This window comes from Lepeophtheirus salmonis, chromosome 3 (assembly GCF_016086655.4).
Source record: "Lepeophtheirus salmonis chromosome 3, UVic_Lsal_1.4, whole genome shotgun sequence".
Taxonomy (NCBI): domain Eukaryota; kingdom Metazoa; phylum Arthropoda; class Copepoda; order Siphonostomatoida; family Caligidae; genus Lepeophtheirus; species Lepeophtheirus salmonis.
This window is the reverse complement of record NC_052133.2, coordinates 41,260,700-41,278,754: the sequence shown is the minus strand read 5'-3', so window position 1 is coordinate 41,278,754 and position 18,055 is coordinate 41,260,700. Positions and strand designations below refer to the sequence as shown.

Here is an 18,055-nt window from a genome sequence, read left to right as displayed (position 1 = left end):
GTATTTTTCTGACTAGTGTAGTGGTGCACCTTATTTAAAGGAGGAGTCCCCGAATAAGAAAAGTCGCCTTCAGTCACAGAGAAGAAGGCGACGTGATTCTATCCCGTTCGGTTATTTTTTCGTATTGATTCCACTTAAGTGAAGGGGGGAGATCTACTCTTTATTTCATTGAGCACTCCATCTCGGAATTAACATTCTTTTCATTCTATCCGATTAATCCCGTGTAGGATTGTTTTTACTCTCTCCAGACAATAGTTAACGAATTCAGGTAAGAATTTACTGTTTTTCTTATTATGTATCATAACTCACGCTGTTTTCTACGATAAAATAAGCTGCAAAGGGGGGAGATATACTTGAGTGAGAGGGATGGTACTCCATTTCTTGGGTTTTGGGAAGTATGTAGTCTTGGGTTGCTTAGAGTACCAATAATGTGATTTTTTTATTTGTAAATTGGGGAAAGAGTATCTATTATGAGTCATCGTTCTGCATTGGGTTCGTCATAGGAAGGTTGATAAGGGCCGTCAGTTGAGGTTGTCCACAGGTATGTGAGCATTGTCATGGACAAGGAGAGTCTTTGGGAGCCTGGAGGAATGTTAGGGAAAGATAAGTTATTGATTGGGGAGGAGTACGAGGAGAGGGGGGACGAAGGGAAGGAAAGAAGAGGAGCAAAGATTGGTGTGAGTTGAGAGTGTATTGGGGGGAGAGAGGAGAGGAAAGAAAAGAAAAGAAAAGAGAAAGAGGTGGTGGGAAAAAAGAGAGAGAGAGAGAGAGAGACAGAAAAAAAAGGAAGGAAGGAAAGAAAGAGAAACGCAAGAAAGAAGAGGAGTATTGGTAAGAGAGTTGGGGAGGTCGAGAGAGTGCGGCGGCGATCCAAGGAGGAAGAAGGGGCGGGGGCACTGGAGGTAAACCTTTCCTTACAGAATTTAGGATCTCATCTTCTTTCCCCTTCCTTTCTTTCTTTTTTCTTTTCTTATTGCCTTTTGCGCAGCGTAATAAGATAAATTGGTGTTATTTTGGATCCTGGAAAAGTCCCTACTTGTGCTATTAATACAACTACTCTTTTTGGATTCTAGATCACTATGGGCGATAAGGATGAGATAGTTCAACGCGCCAAATTGGCCGAGCAAGCTGAGCGTTATGATGACATGGCCGCCAGCATGAAGAGCGTGACGGAGACAGGGTTCGAACTCACCAATGAGGAAAGAAACTTGCTCTCCGTAGCCTACAAGAATGTTGTTGGGGCTCGACGAAGCTCTTGGAGAGTCATCTCCTCCATTGAAACCAAGACAGAGTCATCAGAAAGGAAACAACAAATGGCCAAAGAGTATAGAGAGAAGGTCGAATCTGAACTGCGAGAAATCTGCCATGATGTCCTTGTAATTAGTCATTCTCTGTAGCTTTTTTCATTCTTTTCATGCCTCGTCTTCTTGTCTCTTCTAGAGTCTTTTGGATGTCTATCTCATCCCCAAAGCCAGCAATGCGGAAAGCAAGGTATTCTACCTCAAGATGAAGGGAGACTACTACCGATACTTGGCTGAAGTCGCTGTCGGAGACCAGAAAAATAGTAAGTAGTGTGTTTGCTCTCTTAGCAATACCCTCCCTCTTATGGCCCCTACCCAAACTCATTCCCTTTGAACCAAAAAGAAATGAGGCATAGTCATAACTTAATTTAATAATCCATTTTCAACAGCGGTTGTGGAAGACTCTCAGAAGGCATACCAGGACGCTTACGATATTAGCAAGTCGCAAATGCAACCAACCCATCCTATCCGACTCGGACTTGCTCTAAATTTTTCTGTCTTCTATTACGAAATTCTCAACTCCCCTGATAAGGCCTGCATGTTGGCCAAGACGGTGCGTTTAAGTTCCTAAAAAGAACTGATTACTCTTCTTTTTTGCTAAAAAAGATGAAAAAAGAAAGAGCAGCACCCAAGTTTCAACGTTTAGTTTTCATGTCATTATTATTTTACAAAACCTTTGGGAGGGATATTTTTATATTAACGTTGAAGTTGTTTGCCTTTTCTTTTTAATCATCGTTTTCTCTTCTTTTTTTAAATCAGCTGATGTCGCAAATTCGGAACAAGCATACCGTGAATCATTTGATATAGCCAAAGTCTCAATGACTCCTACCCAACCCATCAGATTGGGTTTGGCATTGAACTTTTCCGTCTTTTTCTACGAAATTTTGAACTCTCCAGATAGAGCATGCCATATGGCCAAACAGGTTTGTCTCCTGATTTTGTGTTGCTATGGTGTGCTTGTGTGGATAATAACTTCTAAGTATGCTGTTTCCCCATTTGTGACACCGGTGATAATATATTATGTTAATGGCTAGTTAACGGCAGTGGTGTAAGAAAGTTTTGATAGATAAATTTTATCACTATACTGTCTTAGCAGCATTGATATGTCTTTTCATTAATTGCAATTTATAAGGTATCATCAGGCTGCTGAGATTCTTAAAATCTAATTCAGGATTCATTTCGTAAGAAATTAATGGAGTTTTGCTTTATTTTAGGCCTTTGATGATGCGATCGCAGAGCTTGATACGCTCAATGAGGATAGTTACAAGGACAGTACCTTGATTATGCAACTCCTTCGAGATAACCTAACGCTGTGGACGTCTGATGCTGCTGGAGAAGTAGATGACTCTGGTGCTGCTGGAGGCACTGAACTAGAGAGCGGAAATTGAAGATCTCGAAGTTAAATAATTAAAATCTATGCGAAAAAAGAAATAAAAATAATAACTAAAAGTCAAAACTTTTCTTTGGGGTACAGCTCGAGGATATTCATTATTATTTATTTATTATTATATTTTTTTCTTTTTTATGAAATCAATTTAATTGAAAGGACGTGAAAATCGTTAACAATTTTATTTGTTTATTAAAGAATTTCCTCTATTACACCAATTACTTCTCGGAAAAGAAGGTTTAAGAACGCAGAAACCCCTTATTTATTTAGGTCGAAGGCATTGCTCAGACTTAATTATAATTACGTTGAAATTTCTTTACACTGTTGTCACATTTATTTTCTTTTTTTAATATATATATATATTGTCTAATATTTGCTAAGGCTTTTTTATCTATAACATGTTTCTGGGCACGTTAACCCTTCTATGCGGTGTTATGATTGTATTTTCTGTTTATATCACGTAATTGTGCAGAAACGTAATCTAAACTTTCAGTTTATCCAACTAACATTGACAGCAGGAGTAAAAATATTTTTTCATATGGCATGGAGTTTAATTTTTGCTAGTTGCGTTACTTTAATCTATAAGTCCTTATCATGTTATGTTATTAAAAAATTAAAATGCATAGTGAAATTGCGTCTATGTTTTTGTCTTAAGTTTAAAAAAATGTTAATATTCCTCAAAAGTACCATATAACATTAACATTGTGAATTGCTTCTACTATACAGTGATTTCCTACGTTTTTATATCAGTTCATGTAGGAATCTTCATATGATGTTCTTTATTTCATAATCGGACTTATTTTGGAATGTAAATAAAGTGTCACCCATTTCTGCCATTCAGTTACTAACTAGTAAAGTTTTCCCCGCGTTAATTATCGTCTTATGGTGTAACAGGGTTGGGGTAGCTCGTATCTGAGCGTAACTATCTTGAATGTGAGATTATATAAATAGGTTCCTAGTCATCCAATCGCTGAAATGCCAGTACGTGCAAATCATTTCGGGTTTTAATGGTTACTTATTTACTAATCCCTTATTGATCTAGTTCATTAGATAGTATCTGTAAATTTAACATGTGATAAAAATGACGGGACAATTAAAAATAATCTCCTGAAGAAATTAATAATACTCATTAAGGTAAAGGAAGTACTTATTTGAGTAAACATTTAAATACATAGAGGATAATTGTTAACAGTGGAATGGATTAATTAATTTTCGTTTTCGTCACTTGACATTTCTTCTTCGCTGGTTACATCAGGGTCATTGATCTGTGCTTCGCACTTTATACATTTGCACAGAAACATATAATTTTCTTTAAGGTATTTTCTTCTCGAGTGTCTTGAACTTTCCAACATACACTCATCCAAATAAGAAATGCAGATCTCTTCCCCTTCGTTGATGTCTTTTTTGGCATTGAGTACGAGTTCAAAGTTATTGAAAGGAAACTCTATGACTGCGTTAGGTTCACAGCTATGATTGGATGCACTTTGTAGTTCATAGAGTCCTGAGCCTTCACTGTTAAGGAAGTCCAAGCCCACGGTTCTATCCAGTACAGTAAATATATTTTCAATGAGATTATCGAATCCCGCCTTTTCATTTTCAGATGGAAAGCGAAGTTTTTCAACATTTTTAACCCAGCGACCGAAGGGAGAGGAACCGATACCCTGACCATTTCTTGCCACAAGAGCAAAAAGGCGGATGAAGCCATCCGACGTTAGATAAGGAGCTACTTCTGGTTTGGAAGAAAAGACTCGAAGAGTCGCTTCACGCAGACATTCCAATTGAGAAGCATACTTTTGTCCGAGTAGTTTATGGGTCATCTCTTGACCTACTATAGGATCTTGACAAAATCTGGATAGCACATGGGAAAAATGATCTGAATGAAGACAAAGGCGAGCAAGGATTTTGGCCATTAGGGTAATGGAACATGATTCGGGAGGATAATGCATCCCCTTCCAAAGTTCTTCCAGATCCCTATAATGCAAATGTTACGTGATAGAAGTTATTTGAGGAATGTTGGACCTACTTTAAAGGTTGATTTTGACAAAGAAGAGCATGTTGTGCCTTTGCATCCTCCTCCAGACAGTGAGTTGAGCAGTATCGTTCATTGCACTCAGGACACGCAGAATGAAATCCAGAGCGTGTCTCACAACATTGCGTATGCGGAAGAAGGATGTTGGGGTCATCTGTGAGTCGGAAGATGTTTTCTTGAGCCGTTTCGAGAGGAGTAAGGCAAAAGGCACATGCTGCATACCCGTACTGCCGATTCCAGGAAAACTGGCTCGAAACCAAAGGCTTCTCACGAAGAATCGTTTCTCCTTCGCGAAATCTTCTCAATGCAACGAGTCCATGTCCCACTTCATCGTTGATTTTAATAATAGAGTAGTCTTGGTTCATATTGATGTTGGAGAAAAACAAAAGCACTTGGAGTAGAAGAAACCGAAGGCATGTGCTTTTAACATGAATCACATGGGTTGCGAACGCACGGTACAATGGAATGCAATCCCTCTTCAAATAAGGATGAACGCAAAGAAAGGCACGCAACCTATCTATTTGTTTTGAACACATTCGCATTGTCTATTGATGATTAAATGAGTTGACCATTTTCCAACAGAATTGTCTTTGTCAAGATGGATTCGAGCGTCAAAGCGGAAAAAATTACTCCAGCGGAAGTTCGAGATAGAATTCTTGCTCTTACAAAAGGTAAAGGAAACGAGGGCATATCGGATAAGGCGCTTCAAAGTCTCGTTCCTGAAATTCCGAATGGAGACCGGGCCAAAGCCATCAATGATCTCCTCTCCTCTGGGAAGGTACAACTATTTCAATCCTCTCAAGGTATTCTTATCAAGGTTAAAGAGGCTCAAGATACTACTGCCTCAAATCAAGCCTCTGTCAAAGGAGGAGACGCTGAAGAAAAAATCGTATTTTCCATCATTCAGGAATCCGGAAATAAAGGTTCAAATTCTTAGATCCACATTGGTTATATTGTTATACTTATTTATTCTTTTTTTTAGGGACATGGATTCGGGATATTCGCCTCAAATCCAACCTCATACAAACGACCCTAAATAAAGTCTTAAAATCCCTGGAAACGAAGAAATTGATCAAAGCAATCAAATCCGTTAATGCGACTAAGAAAAAAGTGTACATGCTCTATGACTTAGATCCGGATGTATCTGTCACGGGTGGAGCCTGGTATTCCAATCAAGACTTTGAAACAGAGTTTGTGGAAATTCTCAATCAACAATGTTTTCGTTATTTGTACACTAAGCTAGAAAAATCAAAAGATTGCCCTTCAGGTCCTGTTGCTGGGAAACACGCCTCCTGTGCTTCCTCAGATGATCTTCTCAAGTACATCTCAGAATTGGGGATTTCAAAGATCTCTCTCAAATTAAACGACATAGAAATGATTCTAGACACACTTATCTACGATGGAAAAATAGAAAACGTTGCGAGTGAGGATTCCAAAAAATATTATAGAGCAACTGAATCCCTTCTACCACCTACGGGCCTTGTTAGAGTACCATGTGGGATCTGTCCTGTTATTAAAGACTGCAAAAAATCCCTTGGTTCTATCAATCCTAAAAAGTGTACCTATATGAAAGAGTGGTTTGAGATCTGAGGATTTTAGAATATCAAATTTAAATCAAAGAGTTGAACACTATCTAAAAATTATACCTATTATACTTTATGGGTTTCACTCAAATAAGGTCCATCGAATAAAGAGATTCAGTCAGAAATATATATTTATTTAAAAAAATCGTAATCAGGATTCAAAATAGGAAAACTATTATTTTAATTATAAAGAAATGATTGCATTGAAATTGAAAATGAATTTATGTGAAGGTTCATAGTCCATATTCCTTCATTATGTTAGAAGCAATCACTATCCTCTGAATTTCAGAGGTTCCTTCATAAATTTCCGTGATTCTTGCATCTCTGTAATTACGTTCTGAAGGCATATCTGTAACAAATCCCATTCCCCCAAGTACTTGAATGCTTTGATGTGCAACCCAAGTAGCTGTTTCAGAAGCAAATAACTTCGTCATAGCAGCTTCTTTGGTATAAGGCATCCCAGCATCCTTTGCGGCAGCTGCACGATAAAGCAATAACCTTGATGCTTCAACACGCATGGCCATATCTGCAATTTTAGATTGGATCATTTGAAGCTTGGCAATGGGTACACCGAATGACTGTCTTTTAGATGCATAGTCCACCGCTGTATCTAAGGCATTTTGAGCTATGCCTTGCGCTTGAGCAGCAACTCCAATACGTCCTCCATCAAGAGTTTGCATGGCAATTTTAAAACCCATTCCTAATCCCCCTAAAACATTTTCTTTGGGTACAACGGCATCCTCTAGTATTACATTACTTGTAGATGAGCCCCTGATTCCAAGTTTGTCTTCTTTTTTCCCAGTGCTTACACCAGGTATGGACTTGGGAACAATGAATGCAGTGATACCCTTGTGTTTTAATTTAATGTTAGTGGTAGCAAAGACGACCATGCAATGGGCTTCGGGAGCATTAGTGATCCATGCTTTGGTTCCATTTAAAATGTAGGAACTGCCATCATCACTTAGTTTGGCCATGGTGGATGCAGCTCCAGCATCGCTTCCATTACCAGGTTCAGTGAGACCAAAGCAGCCTAGATAATATATTATATAAGATAAAAAGTTATAGAAAGACTCTTCTTTTTTTACCGATTTGATTTCCATCTGTTAGAGGAGTAACATATTTTTCCTTTTGTTCGTGAGTTCCGTTCTTGTTGATAGGATCCAAATAGAGGGAGTTGTGTGCGGATAGAATAACTCCATTGGATGCACATCCACGAGAGATTTCTTCCATAGCAATAGCATATTCCATGGCACCCAGACCTGATCCCCCATATTCTTCAGGAGTGTTGATTGCCATGAGTCCAAGTTCTCCCATGGCCTTGACGCACTCTTCAGGGTATCGATGCTCTTTATCAATTAATTTAGCCTAATGGAATAAGTGTAAGATGTATGTATAGATAGAGGACAAAGAAGAAATTAACCTTGGGCATAAGCTCCGACTCTGCAAAGGCCCGACATGTATCCATAAGCATCCGCTGCGTATCATTGAAGTTCATATAACTGGAGTTGTGGCGCTTGAAGAGAGCATTGGAGAGAGGGCTCAAAAGGGATCTGGAAACGGAGAAGGACATATTGATTCCTGGACATGCACTCCTGTCACTTGTCAAAGATAACCTAGCTTTTGAGTCAAGTCAATTCAATAAGTTAACAACTTAGAGGGCGCTTCTAAGTATGTTTCTTGCTCAAGAAGCTAAGAGGAAATATTTTTTTTATAAATTTCAAGATTGAAACATATTATATAAATGTGACGTCTTTTGCCTTAGGTATAAATTTGTATTTTTTGAAATCTTCCGACATACTCAAATGTTACAACAATCATTTGATGAAATTTTACGAAACTAACATTAACCATAACTACTCTACTCTCTTTTTAATGACAATTGTACGTCAAAAAATCATACTAGAGGGTTAAAGAGGCAGAGAAAAGCAAGTTGGAAATTCTATCGAAAAATTCAAATTACTCTGTGGTTGCCAAATAAATATAGGAAATATTCGTATTACTGAAATCAGAAACAAAAGCTACATCAACTAAAGTTAATTATCGCTTCAAATCTGTTTTTTTATAAATCCTTCATAACATAATCCTATCTGCCCCTATAATAAATATATTATAGGGGCAGATTATATAATATTATATTATTTTATAATCAACAGCAGGGACAGCTAACACAATGGACACTAACTTTTATTTATAATGGGAAACGAAACCTATATCGTGCGCAATGGCCAATGTGTATCTGACCAGCTGTAGCGAGACAATCTCGACTATTGAGCAAAAATACGGATAGTATAGAGCTTTTATTTAATTCAAACAAATAATATCGATCTCAGAATGAAGTATTTCTTTAGTTCATTTTTAAAAAGTGGCAGTGGTACCTACTGATTAATGTGTAGATAGGATTTAATATATTAAATATATATTGGTCGTAGATAAAGAACGTAATTTTAATAATACATGTACGCCAGTTCATTATTTTGGATTAACTTAATAAATGGCATTCGAAATTTTACAATAGTCAATCACGCTCATTAATAGTAAGAGACACAATTGCTTCGTTTGTCCATCACTATATTATTATAATACTTTTAAGTATCATTGTAAACTTAATCATTTAATATCTGTAGTTAATAATTCACAATTTTCCCTTGTCTGATGAGGATATTGATAAAATATTCCTTTCAAGAATAGGGTGCATCATTCAAATATAGCAAACTCGCCCTCTAAAGAGTATTTAAATTTGTATTCTTAAAAATAGAATGAACTCGAGATAATGATATGATTTCTATCATTCGTGAATTATGACATGTGTATGATCCTATTAGATGATTAATTAAGGATTACAATTTATGAGAAGGAGGGAAGGTTGTTAAGAGTTTTGATTTTATTTGTCCACTTCTTTTCATTAAGTTGTGTCTTTTTTTAAATATTTATTAACTATAGACTATAGTATATAATAAGAGAGGCTTATTCAAGGATTGCAATTAAATTAATATTTTATTTTATCTAATTTGCTTGATTACGTAATGTGGAGGATGATGAGGATGATTTGCCATGAGTCAATGAGGCTTAGATATTCGTATTGAAGAAAGACATTAGGAGGGGTGAATGGTGATCTATAGAGTAAAGAGAGAGAGATTGGTCCTAATCAGCTGTTCCATGTGCTGCGATGCTTTCTCGCGGAGGAATGATTATCCGATGGATCTCGAGTGGTCAACCGCTCTGTGGTGGGACCCGTGTACGAAAAAGTCACATGAATTATGAGAAACACATGATGAAAAAAACTTCCAAGACACAAGAGATAAAAAGGAAGTCTGTTACACTGTGGCATAGTATGAACGTCAATCAATTGGCAAAAGTACTCGAAGTTCCTTCCCATTCCTTATTTGACCTCATCTTGGATATCCCTGGATCCGAATTCATACATGATGAAGAAACGCCCATTCAAGACTCGGATATCTTTGCAGAACTCGCTAAAAAACTTCATTTTAAAGGTTCATAATAAATGCAGATATCTACGTACATAATTAATCATACTCATTATACTTCAAATAATTCTTTTTAGCTAAATTCGTTGCTTCGTCGGACTCTTTGTCTTCAAATCCATCCTCCAAAATTGCTGAACTTATTCCTCAACCCGATAATCCTACAATGTACCAACCACGAAGTCCTGTCGTCGCTATTTTGGGACATATTGATCATGGAAAAACTACATTGTTGGACTATCTGAGGAAATCATCTGTCACTGATAATGAATTTGGAGGCATTACTCAGCACATTGGAGCATTTTCAGTCCCTGTCCCTTCTTTTGTACAAAATACTATTACCTTCATCGACACACCTGGACATGCTGCATTCAAATCCATGCGTAATCGAGGTGTTTGTGCCACAGATATTGCCATTCTTGTTGTAGATGCCTGTGAAGGCGTCCTTGAACAAACACTTGAGTCTCTAAGTATGATCAAAGAGTCGGGGAGACCTTACATTGTTGCAATTAATAAAATAGATAAACCCAATGCGGATGTTAATGCAACAAAGGAATCGTTAAAGGAATTAGGAAAAGTTAACTTAGAGGATTTTGGCGGTGATGTTCAGAGTATTTCCATGTCTGCTCTCAAAGGGACTAACGTCGACGGATTTTTGAATGCTATTGGCGCCTTAGCTGAAGTTCTTGAATTAAAGGGGGATCCAACTGGTCAAGTGCGAGGTGTCATCTTGGAGTCACAAATGGAAGCTGGTATTGGGCGCTCCACTGTTTTCTTGTTCAAAAAGGAACTCTAAAAAAGGGCGACATCCTTGTGGCTGAAACACACTATGCTAAAATTCGAACAATTAAAAATGAGTTTGGAAAGTCTCTAAATAATGCAGGTCCGTCTCAGGTTGTACGAATATCAGGTTGGAAGAGCTTACCTTCTGCTGGAGATGAAGTTCTGCAGTCATCGTCAGAGAAGAAAGCCCTTGATGTAGTGAAAACAAGAAACCAAGTCAAAATGACGGAAAAAGCATTAATGGAAACTATGGACATAGAGAAAAGACGATCGATTGAAAGGGAGGCCTACGTGCAAAATCGCTTAGAAACTTTAAAATCTGGCAGAATTAAGTCAAAAAAGAATTATTTGAAACATATGTATAGCCCATCAACTGGGATTCCAAAGCTGAGTATTCTTATAAAAGCTGATGTTGATGGAAGTTTAGAGGCCATCATGGATTGCATTTCAACCTATGATGCACACGATTTAGTAAAACTTGATATTATAGAATTCGGAGTAGGAGAAATCACGGATAATGATGTTAATGTAGCACAAGAATTTGATGGGATAGTGTATGCTTTTAATGTTCCAGTCAGTAAGTCTATTACCTCCATTCATTTGATGGATCGGATCAAGACCTGTAATATTATTTATAAACTAATGGATGATATTCGTGACGAAATCAATGTTCGAATGCCTTTAATTGACAAAGAAGTGGAGGAAGGGATGGCTACCGTTCTCAAAGAATTCATTGTTACAATTGATAAAAAGAAATCACCAGTAGGGGGGTGTAAGGTCATATCCGGAAAAATCCATCGAAATTCATATTTTCGAATTAGGAGAGCCAATAGTATTATTGCAGACAAGCTCAAACTTAAGAGTTTGAAGCATTTAAAAGATGAGGTTCCCGAAATTTCCAAAGGCTCAGAATGTGGATTGATGTTTGAAGATGCTGGCATACGATTCCAATTATCAGATCGCTTAGAGTGCTACAAAATGACTCAGGAACGAATGAAAACGGATTGGAACGGCGGACTTTGATATTATATTTATTCATAGAGTTTAATAAATTGTGATATTCCAAATATCAATTATGATTTGTATTTAATATTCATGCTTATTCTCAGCCTATTAGAATTTTATAAACGCATACTACTTTATTTTGTTATAAATATTTGGTTTCATAGCAACACCATAAAAACAGAAATACCTATATAAAATATAATTTATTCTTGGTCCTGTATCTTCATGTCCATCATTTCATAAAATGAATTTATCGTACAAAATTTGCTTTGTATCAAGTCGAGAAGATGACTTTTCTCATATGGATATATCACAACCTACTCCAACGTCGAAGGGATGGTCCTCTAAACGCTATTGCATTTATCCACAAGTATATACCTTATACTTATATCATGATATATCTATGGAAATGAATTCATTTTTTTTACAAATTTATTTACTATATTCATTATTTATTACAGTTCATTATTTTACAACTACATAGTAGATCCATTGTAGACGAAATAAGATTAATCACAGATAAAAACAAGGTTCCTTTAAAAATGAACTTTTACCTCGGAGATGTACCGGATTTCAAAGACCTGAACCCTGATGTGAATGAAGCTTATTTCATGCAAGTGGGAAGTTTAACCTTACCACTTGAGAGTAATTATCGTTTATGTCACAATGTTGTACTACATACTAAAAAGTCTGGACAAAGCACTTGCATCTTTATAAAAATATCCTTTACTTCGAATCAAATATCTAAAAAAAATGAATTCAATCAAGTAAGTATAGTGGGGATTGAGATTTTTGGTTCGCCTCTTAAAGTCCAGGAAGTCTCGAGATTAAGTATTTTTGATTTGCTCTACGTGGATGCAAAGATAAATGATATACGTGTTCAACTTTATAAGAGAAAAGAAATGGCTCATGCCTCTGGAAGGTACATCTATGAAAAAAAAATACAAAGAGCTAATGAGGAATTAAAGAATGGAGGTGAGATACTGGCAGCTATGATCATAGAAGCCCGACAACATTTAGATCAAAAAAGAGTTTGCAAAAGCAAAAATGAAAAATGCAGAAATAGAAAAATTCCGTGGGGAATTGTTGTCCAACTTAGAAATCGAAGGCCTATGCGAAAAAAATGGTCAAAGGGAAGAAAATGATATTGAAGATCTTGAAAAATTTAAGAAGGATTATGAAATTCCTGCTCTAATACTTGATAAACCTATTCCAAAAGAATCCAGAGAAATAGGAATAAACACCACCCCTACTGTTGAAAAAAACACTATCCTCTCTAATCTATTTGGGGAAACCTCATCATTGATAGACAAGGAAGTAAGCATTTTGCACCATACTCTAGTAATATATATATATATAAATAATTATTTTGAAACTAATAATAATTCTCTAAACTCAAATATATCTTCTTCTCCTTTATTGAGCCTATTATATACTAAAAGTGGTAAAAATTAATTTAATTTGAGTACTAAAACAGATTGATCCTTCATCAGAATTAAATGAATATGGGAAAAGCTCTTCAACAGAAAATAAACCTAATGCCACTCAAGATGAAAAAAGCGACTTTAAAACTTTTGAAGTTCCAGATTCTGCCATTTATGATCCGCCAGTAGAGGATGATTTCTCTCCCAGGATCTTGGATGTGCCAGATAACTCTGTTACTGATGGTATTTGAGAATAACTTGATGATAATTATATGCATATTCTTCTATTTCAGCTCAAAAAAAATAGTGAGGAAAATAGAAAATTTGATGGTGATCTAGGGAAGGAAGAAGAGGAAAATAAAAAATTAAATGATGATCTTAGGGAGGGTAATGAGGAAGAACATAATAATTGTAAGGATTATTTATTTTCTAAATTACTAATTGATTGAGCAGTGGAGCATTTCTGATTTATTTAATACATTTAGACACATATCCAACCTCTCCACTCCCAGATGAGAAAATGAATAACAAACTACCTCGTAAAAAAATATGTGGAACCCAAGGGTGAAAGTCTAAAAAGTAAGAGGTCTCAATTCAATTATAATATTATCCTTATCATTTATGATGACATAGATGTAAAGTTGAAAATCAATGACTCAGTTGCAAAGGAGTTGAGTTTGGCAATTAGTGTTTATGGACAAGAGAGAATAGCCAAATCTGTCAATAAGCATGCAATAATCAGAATGGAAGGTTCTGAAGAAATTTTGAAACGTTTTAAATCCTTGCGTAATAACCATTCTCCTCATTCTTCAAAAAAAGTATTTAAGGCAACCTCTGACATACTAATGAGACTATTGAAAGATTTAGTAAACCAGCAATTAATAATTATTATTTATATTATCTATTGATAATTAAATAACATTGTTTTCTTCTTTTTAGTTGATTAAGATATTCAGGGATGGAATAAATTTGATGATGCTCCTTTATAATGATTTCGCATCAAGGTATTCAATACCTTTGGATGATTTAATTTATTCAGCAGAAGAATCCTTATTTCATTTAATTTTAAAAAGTTCAGACGTTACCAACACAAAAATCTCAGTTTTGAGTGAAGGAAGTATCCAAAACCTTATTCGAATTAAGAGCCTTCATAAGTCAGATGAATTTCAAAAGACGATTCTCAGACCATTAAGCGAGAAGGCCACAACAGGAAAGGATTTGCCCCCCAAATGCGATGAAATGAAAGCCAAGATAGTTTTGTGGTATTTACAAATGCAAGGGCGGAAGGAATTATTACCTACAAGGCTAGTTAAAAGAGGAACTCGGTTTGGAGTCTCTGCAATTCAGAATGTGGAAAATAAAGTGAAGAAACAGGGAAAGACTATTTTAATTATACTGTATAAGAATAATCCAGATTGGGTTCAGGACTACGTTATTCAGAACATTTCTTCCAGTTCGAGGAAAAGTATTATAGTTAGATCCTTGTTACAGGAAATGGAAGGTAGGCATAAAAGCCAATAAAGGAACATGATTGATACAATTTATCGAATATTTTATTTTCTTGCGCGATGAAAGAAACAAAAAAGAAATCATTTTAAATGTATAATTAATTCATTTAATAATGCTTGAGTGAATAACATAAATAATAAATTTAACATGGTTATGTATATAATATAATTTATATAGGTAATTTCTTATATAATAGAAAAATAATTATCTAAATATCACAAAATATAAATATGAAATATTCCTAAATATGAGCTTTGCTTCGATGTGCCTCGAGTGCAGTAAGATTTATGAACATCTTTCCACAAACTCCACATTTGATTGTTTGGTTTAAATCAGTCACTTTGATAAATTTTTTTGAGGGATTATTTCCTGTTTTTAAGGACGACAATACTTTTAGATTAAATTCCTCACCAAAATCATCTTTAAGACAGGGATGCGAGATGAATTTACAAACAGATGAAAAGTTTGTTTTGCATTTGTCACAAGAGTTTACACGAGCCGACTGATGCTGGAGAAGTACATGTCTTGATGGAACGGTTAATCCACATTCTCCACAGTCCACCAACTATTTGAATAATAATTATTTAACAAAATACTGCATTAAAAAAAATAGCGTCTAAACTCACCCAACTGGAAGAATTAAGATTATTAATCTTAAAATAAATGATTCCATCAGATTCTTTAAACTTAAGACCATCACATTCATGATGTTGATGAGTTCGTGTTGTGGCATAAAATTTGCTACATACGCCACATTGGATCGAACGACACTTAACCTTCATCGCATGTAATCTGAGTTCTTGTAAGTCGGCAAAAGTAACACCACAGTACGGACAAATGCAATCTTTGCCATCTAAACAACTAGGATGAGATAAATTTTCAGTACATTGCTCACTACAACTACTACCCCCACCTGAAGCACTGGAAACAGCTTTTTCCTGTGAAAGACCAGGCAAAGGTCTAAGTCCAAGACTTTTGCATTTGTCTGTATGAACACTTAGAGCAGATATATCAGAATTACAAAATCCACAAAATTGACAAGTATAAATAGTACTGGCTAATACTTCTGGTTCTAAGGATGAAATACATTCACTAGACTTTTCTGATACAGCAGCTGATGACTTTTCGACCTTTTCGTCAAACATACACTTTTCATAATCCTCTTCATCAATGACTTCTTCTTTAATAGAAACCTCATTTCCAAGTACGTTGCCATCTTCTTTAGACTTTTTCTTCAGAGGTGGAGAAACTCCATAGTCATGGTCTAATTGCTCAATTTTGACTTGAAAGTTATCCTCTTTCGCAGTTTCCTCAATTTCATCATCTTCATCATATCTTAGACTTCCAGAGCACGGATGGTTCTCTAGCTCTGAATTCGTAGTAAATTTAAACAAACATTTCCAACATTGAAAAATAGCCTGGATTTTTCTCTTACGAGTACTTTTTTCACGTAACACAGGAGATGCGGTTTTGGTCGTTTTATTACTTTTTTGAATCACTAAACTTGTTTCACTAGATTTATCACTGATGGATTGTGTATTGGACTGAGAAAAAGTCTTGGTTGCTTCACTGGTCTCGGATAGAGGATATTCAGCTACTACGGCAGGAACTTTAAGTTCTATATATTTTTTTCTGAAGCTTCTGGTATTACATTAACAATAGGAGGATCAAGTGGCACAGGCGAAAATGAAATGCTTTCAACTACTTGAGAATCAGTAATATTACTTGCAACTGGCGATGATTGTACAGATGCTTGAGGTATAGAGGAATAATTTGTCAATTCAGGATTTCTGTCTTCAGAATTAAGGAACTGTATGTCATTCTCGAAATCATTTTCATCATTAAAACTAGAAGTGACACAGGGATCCGACACTTCAGTCCAACATAGACGACACATATATTTTGAGAAGGAAAGCGTGACAACTAATCTGGGCTCACATATATGCTCTTTTGACTTTGAATATCGATACTTGTTGCGGTTTTCCGCATCAAAGGAAAAAAATTCAAAATGCCAGGGATTAAAGCACAAAAGCGTTTCTCTGTATTTTCCTCGAGAGAGAGAACATCGATCTGATGATAGGAGACATAACTCACCCTCAACATGATGAAAACGAAATGTTTTGTAGAGCAAGTGCTGAACATATTCCTTTAATTGTCGAACACAGATTTCTCCACGAGAAGGAAATGATTTGGCACAAACCGGGAAACAGTCTTTTCGATCACCCGAGAATCCCTTTGTCATAATTTTGATTTCACGGGGATTTAACTTTTTTAATAGTACATGTAGAAAGACTTTTGAGCCCTCCGTATCTCGTTTATTGGCAATTCGACGCCCCAATGTACGAAGAAACACATAGGTAGTATGTTCGTTATAGTGATGAGGATTTATACATTGGGTTGTATTACAGGAGCGCACCAAAACTTCCGCATCTTGATCCCTATAAAACATTGTTAATAAGAGAATGAAGGAAAATGATGAGATTTCACCTAAAGGCTTTGTATACAATGATATGCGCCCTTGGGACTGTGTTGAGTTCCAAGGGATAACAAGGGAGTTTGAGGGGAGAGACGAGGGGGTCCTTCATTAAGTTGGCAAGGACTTTGAGTTCCTCGATTGTTTTGAGTTTTTTGAGTCCATCGTAGAAGAAAGGATAGTTTCCAGCAAACTTCTCTGTGATTTCCTTTGGGATTTGTTCAGCCTCGGATGTAAATGGGCACGTCTCCTTGGTTATCACTTTCTAAGAAAATACAAATAATATATATTAAAAAGCATGAAGGAATCATTGATTGGACATTTACTAATTACCGTGCTTTTCAAATAGGAAATGTATTCAGTTGCCTCCAAAATAAGCTCTGAGGCGGGTAAAAGAGATTTGCGTGAGCGGAGATCCGTTGGGAGTTCATGATAGAGTTTGCTTAGTTGTTTTAAAAGGAAAGGACGATCCTCTAAATCCAGGAGGATCCTCATCCCTAGAAGTTATCAGTAATTAATAAATAATTATTATTCCGCGTATTTGTTGTATGTACTAATTTATTATTAAGCGCCAAGTCCCTCTAAATCCCTTTTTCAGCAGCTTCTTCTTGAAAAAAAAAGAATAACGAAGTAATAAAGCTAGTAATACAACGGTTCAAAATAGTCCTCGCTTAACATATCTTTCAAGCTGCAAACCCGTTGATCGATCGAGCGTTGCGATCCCATCTCATTTTAATAATATTATGCACTTCATGAAACAGTAATTAACATTACTCCATGCGTTCGATCCAGTAGGAATTTTCTTACTCATGTAACATGTTATAACAACTTAAAGATATTCAATTTACTTCAATCCAAGGGATAATTAAATACCAATGTAATACTGGTTTTTATTATATATATATATATATCATTTAACCAAATTTCTTAGTATAATTTAAATGCTCCAATTGATAGCACCACGTGGAGCGTGGTACGAAAAGTTACGTCTTTCCATTAAAACCCATTTAATTAATTAATAGTCATCAATGAATCACATTCAAACTAAGGATTTTAACATAAATCATAATCTACACCTT

At 35.8% G+C, this 18,055-nt stretch overlaps 7 protein-coding genes across 11 annotated transcripts; 4 read left to right on the top strand and 3 right to left on the bottom strand.

Annotated features, from left to right (window-relative positions):
* Positions 1 to 3,528, top strand: 14-3-3zeta (tyrosine 3-monooxygenase/tryptophan 5-monooxygenase activation protein zeta). 5 transcript variants are annotated; one of them, XR_011779431.1, is made up of 6 exons: positions 15 to 268; positions 1,074 to 1,376; positions 1,441 to 1,564; positions 1,691 to 1,854; positions 2,516 to 2,769; positions 2,848 to 3,528. XR_011779431.1 is itself a non-coding variant. In XM_040709316.2 (5 exons), exons 2-5 carry the CDS (start codon positions 1,080 to 1,082, stop codon positions 2,687 to 2,689), a joined length of 759 nt encoding a protein of 252 aa, XP_040565250.1. In that variant the 5' UTR covers positions 1 to 268; positions 1,074 to 1,079; the 3' UTR covers positions 2,690 to 3,528. The 5 variants fall into 5 exon arrangements, 3 of the variants coding, with proteins under 3 accessions (XP_040565250.1, XP_040565252.1, XP_071743508.1); XR_011779432.1 differs by lacking the exon at positions 1,691 to 1,854 and adding an exon at positions 2,061 to 2,224 and having other exon boundaries at positions 43 to 268; XM_040709316.2 differs by having other exon boundaries at positions 1 to 268; positions 2,516 to 3,528.
* A 289-nt stretch (positions 3,529 to 3,817) lies between these two features.
* Smyd5 (SET and MYND domain containing, class 5) lies at positions 3,818 to 5,082 on the bottom strand. Its single transcript, XM_040709315.2, has 2 exons — positions 4,712 to 5,082; positions 3,818 to 4,659 (listed from the first exon to the last, which is right to left on the bottom strand). The coding sequence occupies exons 1-2, from the start codon at positions 5,080 to 5,082 to the stop codon at positions 3,894 to 3,896; spliced, it is 1,137 nt and encodes a 378-aa protein (XP_040565249.1). The 3' UTR covers positions 3,818 to 3,893.
* Positions 5,083 to 5,272: 190 nt separating this feature from the next.
* Positions 5,273 to 6,425, top strand: Polr3F (RNA polymerase III subunit F). The gene is made up of 2 exons (XM_040709590.2): positions 5,273 to 5,640; positions 5,700 to 6,425. Exons 1-2 carry the CDS (start codon positions 5,316 to 5,318, stop codon positions 6,305 to 6,307), a joined length of 933 nt encoding a protein of 310 aa, XP_040565524.1. The 5' UTR covers positions 5,273 to 5,315; the 3' UTR covers positions 6,308 to 6,425.
* Arc42 (Activator-recruited cofactor subunit 42) lies at positions 6,414 to 8,329 on the bottom strand. Its single transcript, XM_040709312.2, has 3 exons — positions 7,721 to 8,329; positions 7,386 to 7,665; positions 6,414 to 7,330 (listed from the first exon to the last, which is right to left on the bottom strand). Exons 1-3 carry the CDS (start codon positions 7,868 to 7,870, stop codon positions 6,534 to 6,536), a joined length of 1,227 nt encoding a protein of 408 aa, XP_040565246.1. The 5' UTR covers positions 7,871 to 8,329; the 3' UTR covers positions 6,414 to 6,533.
* A 986-nt stretch (positions 8,330 to 9,315) lies between these two features.
* Positions 9,316 to 11,790, top strand: mIF2 (mitochondrial translation initiation factor 2). The gene is given in 3 exon segments (XM_040709309.2): positions 9,316 to 9,791; positions 9,863 to 10,552; positions 10,555 to 11,790. Coding segments are annotated over 3 exon segments (2,049 nt in total). The 5' UTR covers positions 9,316 to 9,466; the 3' UTR covers positions 11,589 to 11,790.
* Positions 11,791 to 11,808: 18 nt separating this feature from the next.
* On the top strand, positions 11,809 to 14,671 carry LOC121115133 (uncharacterized). Its single transcript, XM_071887408.1, has 7 exons — positions 11,809 to 11,940; positions 12,032 to 12,887; positions 13,048 to 13,237; positions 13,288 to 13,405; positions 13,480 to 13,573; positions 13,628 to 13,860; positions 13,934 to 14,671. The coding sequence occupies exons 2-4, from the start codon at positions 12,618 to 12,620 to the stop codon at positions 13,299 to 13,301; spliced, it is 474 nt and encodes a 157-aa protein (XP_071743509.1). The 5' UTR covers positions 11,809 to 11,940; positions 12,032 to 12,617; the 3' UTR covers positions 13,302 to 13,405; positions 13,480 to 13,573; positions 13,628 to 13,860; positions 13,934 to 14,671.
* On the bottom strand, positions 14,530 to 17,471 carry LOC121115132 (uncharacterized). The gene is made up of 5 exons (XM_040709313.2): positions 17,310 to 17,471; positions 16,991 to 17,241; positions 16,186 to 16,941; positions 15,130 to 16,141; positions 14,530 to 15,068 (listed from the first exon to the last, which is right to left on the bottom strand). The coding sequence occupies exons 1-5, from the start codon at positions 17,469 to 17,471 to the stop codon at positions 14,745 to 14,747; spliced, it is 2,505 nt and encodes an 834-aa protein (XP_040565247.2). The 3' UTR covers positions 14,530 to 14,744.
* Between the last annotated feature and the right edge of the window lie 584 nt (positions 17,472 to 18,055).